This window comes from Carlito syrichta, unplaced genomic scaffold, assembly GCF_000164805.1.
Source record: "Carlito syrichta isolate Samal-C Ts95f unplaced genomic scaffold, Tarsius_syrichta-2.0.1 Scaffold313227, whole genome shotgun sequence".
Classification (NCBI taxonomy): Eukaryota; Metazoa; Chordata; class Mammalia; order Primates; family Tarsiidae; genus Carlito; species Carlito syrichta.
The window spans coordinates 27,356-29,988 of NW_007257323.1; the positions used below are offsets into that span (position 1 = coordinate 27,356).

Below are 2,633 nucleotides of genomic sequence, written 5' to 3' on the forward strand. Positions count from 1 at the left end.
GTCAGACCCTGGGCCGAGGTGGCCCCACCGGGCACTTGGCCAAGTTTGCGTGCAGCACCCACTGGCTCTCGGGTTACCTGAGCCAGCAGCCACATCAGCGCCACATTATCTGGGCTTCTTCTCTGGCTAGGAAACAGAAAAAGAAGGAAGAAGAGCATCACCCATGCGAGCCATTTGCAGGGAGTTGGCCGGAGCTGGAGGCCGGGCGAGGGCGGGGGCAAGGACAGGCTGGGTGGTGGGCCGTGCTCTGGTGGGTCTGTGGCATGGGCCTTGGCCTAGATTTGGACTTGGGCGGCAGCGCCGGTGAAGATGCTGCAGTCCCTGGCTGGCAGCTCGTGCATGCTCTTGGTGGAGTGGCACCGCTCGGCCTGGTGCTTTGGCTTCCTGGTGCTGGGCTACCTGCTCTACCTGATGTTTGGCGCTGGCACCGTGGTCTTCTCCTCAGTGGAGCTGCCCTACATGGACCTACTGTGCCAGGAGCTGCGCAAGCTGAAACGGCACTTCCTGGAGGAGCATGAGTGCTTTTTGGAGCAGCAGCTCGAGCAGTTCCTGGGCTGCATGCTGGAGGCCAGCAACTATGGCGTGTCGGTGCTCAGCAACACCTCAGGCAACTGGAACTGGGACTTCACCTCTGCACTTTTCTTCCCAGCACCGTGCTGTCCACCACAGGTTATGGCCACACTGTGCCCTTGTCAGATGGGGGTAAGGCCTTTTGCATCATCTACTCAGTCATCGGTGTCCCCTTCACCCTACTGTTCCTGATGGCTGTGGTCCAGTGCATCTCTGTGCATGTCACCTGCAGGTCTGTCCTCTACTTCCACATCTGCTGGGGCTTCTCCAAGCAGGTGGTGGCCATCATCCACATCATGCTTCTTGGGTTTGTCACCGTGTCCTGTTTCTTCTTCATTATGGCAGCTGTCTTCTCTGTCCTAGAGGATGACTGGAACTTTCTCACATCCTTTTATTTTTGTTTTATTTCCCTGAGCGCCATTAGTCTAGGGGATTATGTTCCTGGAGAAGGCTACAATCAAAAATTCAGAGAGCTCTATAAGATTGGTATCACGTGTTACCTGCTACTTGACCTGATTTTCATGCTGGTAGTTCTGGAAACCTTCTGTGAGCTCCATGAGCTGAAGAAATTCCAAAAAATGTTCTATGTGAAGAAGGACAAGGATGAAGATCAAGTGCACATCATAGAGCATGACCAGCTGTCCTTCTCTTCCATCACAGACCAAGCAGCTGGCATGAAAGAGGATCAGAAGCAGAGTGAGCCTTTTGTGGTCACTCCGTCGTCTGCCTGTGCAGATGGCTCTGCAAACCATTAGGTATTAGGCTTTGCCGTGTCAGCCTAGAGTGCCAGGATCAGGGCATGAGGAGAGGGGGCTTGATTATGTTCATTTTTGTCGGAGTGTAAAAGCCAAGGTGATGCCATTTTTAGAAATATCTTCTGTTTATAATATTTTGATAAACAAAAAAATGGAACAAAGGAAGTTTTGACCGAGTATATCTGATATGTGAAGAAATAGAATGTGCACCTATAATTCATATGTGACAAAATTAACTAGACTTTACGTAGGAGAATACCTGAAGCAGTATGCAGCTGTGAATAAAAGTAGATTTTATACTTTTAATTGGGGACTTTGGAGTTTGCATTTAAATCATTTAGCTGATGGCTAAAGAGCAACATTTATATTTAAAAGCAAAGAAAAAGCATAGACATGTGTTTTATAAATAGATTTATGTGTACTGGTTTGCATGTGTCCAGCCAAAATAATTATTTCTGTAGATTCTAAGTTAAACCTACTATTTATAATGCATAGGTAACAATTAACTGCACATATAAAGTATAAATATGTTTATATACTGTACATACGGTGTAGGTCAACAGATCCCAGTGTACTTCTCGAATCAAGATTGTAGATATTTTTTTCTTTTGATTTCTCTTTATACTAAAGAATCCTGAGTTGTTGCAATAAAATAAGGGGGATAATATACATAAGAGTGAATAACTATAATATTCTGCTATAATAAATGTTTCTACCCACTTGTGGTAGAATGGTATCAGATGTCTAAAATGTTGATAACACTTTTTTCAAAGTGGGTGAGTAATAAAGAATAGGATTTGTGAGAAAAAAAAGCACTCTATGATAGGGGCAAACTCTCACATTTCAATAATTAGCCTGAATGTGAATGGACTAAATGCACCACTGAAAAGACATAGAATGGCAAAATGGATAAAACATCACCAGGTAACCATATACTGCCTTCAAGAGACCCATCTCACTAGAAAGGACAAGCACAGACTCAAAGTAAGAGGATGGGAAACAAATTTTCAGGTGAATGGAACACAAAGAAAGGAGGAGTCGTGATCCTAATTTCAGACAAAATACCATTTAAACTATCAAAAATTTAAAAAGATACAGAGAGCCACTACATAATGATAAAAGGTTCACTCCATCAACAAGAAATATCTATCCTAAACACATATGCACCTAACATAGGTGCACCAACTTTATAAAGCAACTCCTAGGAAAACTAAAGAAAGATATTGACTCTAACACCATTATAATTGGGGACTTTAATACCCCACTCACAACCCTAGACAGATCATCAGGACAAAATATCAGCAAGAA

General features: G+C 44.1%; 1 protein-coding gene across 1 annotated transcript; it reads left to right on the top strand.

Annotated features, from left to right (window-relative positions):
* Nucleotides 1-296: 296 nt before the first annotated feature.
* On the top strand, nucleotides 297-1,325 carry LOC103272778 (potassium channel subfamily K member 1-like). The gene is given in 2 exon segments (XM_008070247.2): nucleotides 297-643; nucleotides 646-1,325. Coding segments are annotated over 2 exon segments (1,014 nt in total). The 5' UTR covers nucleotides 297-309.
* Nucleotides 1,326-2,633: the final 1,308 nt, after the last annotated feature.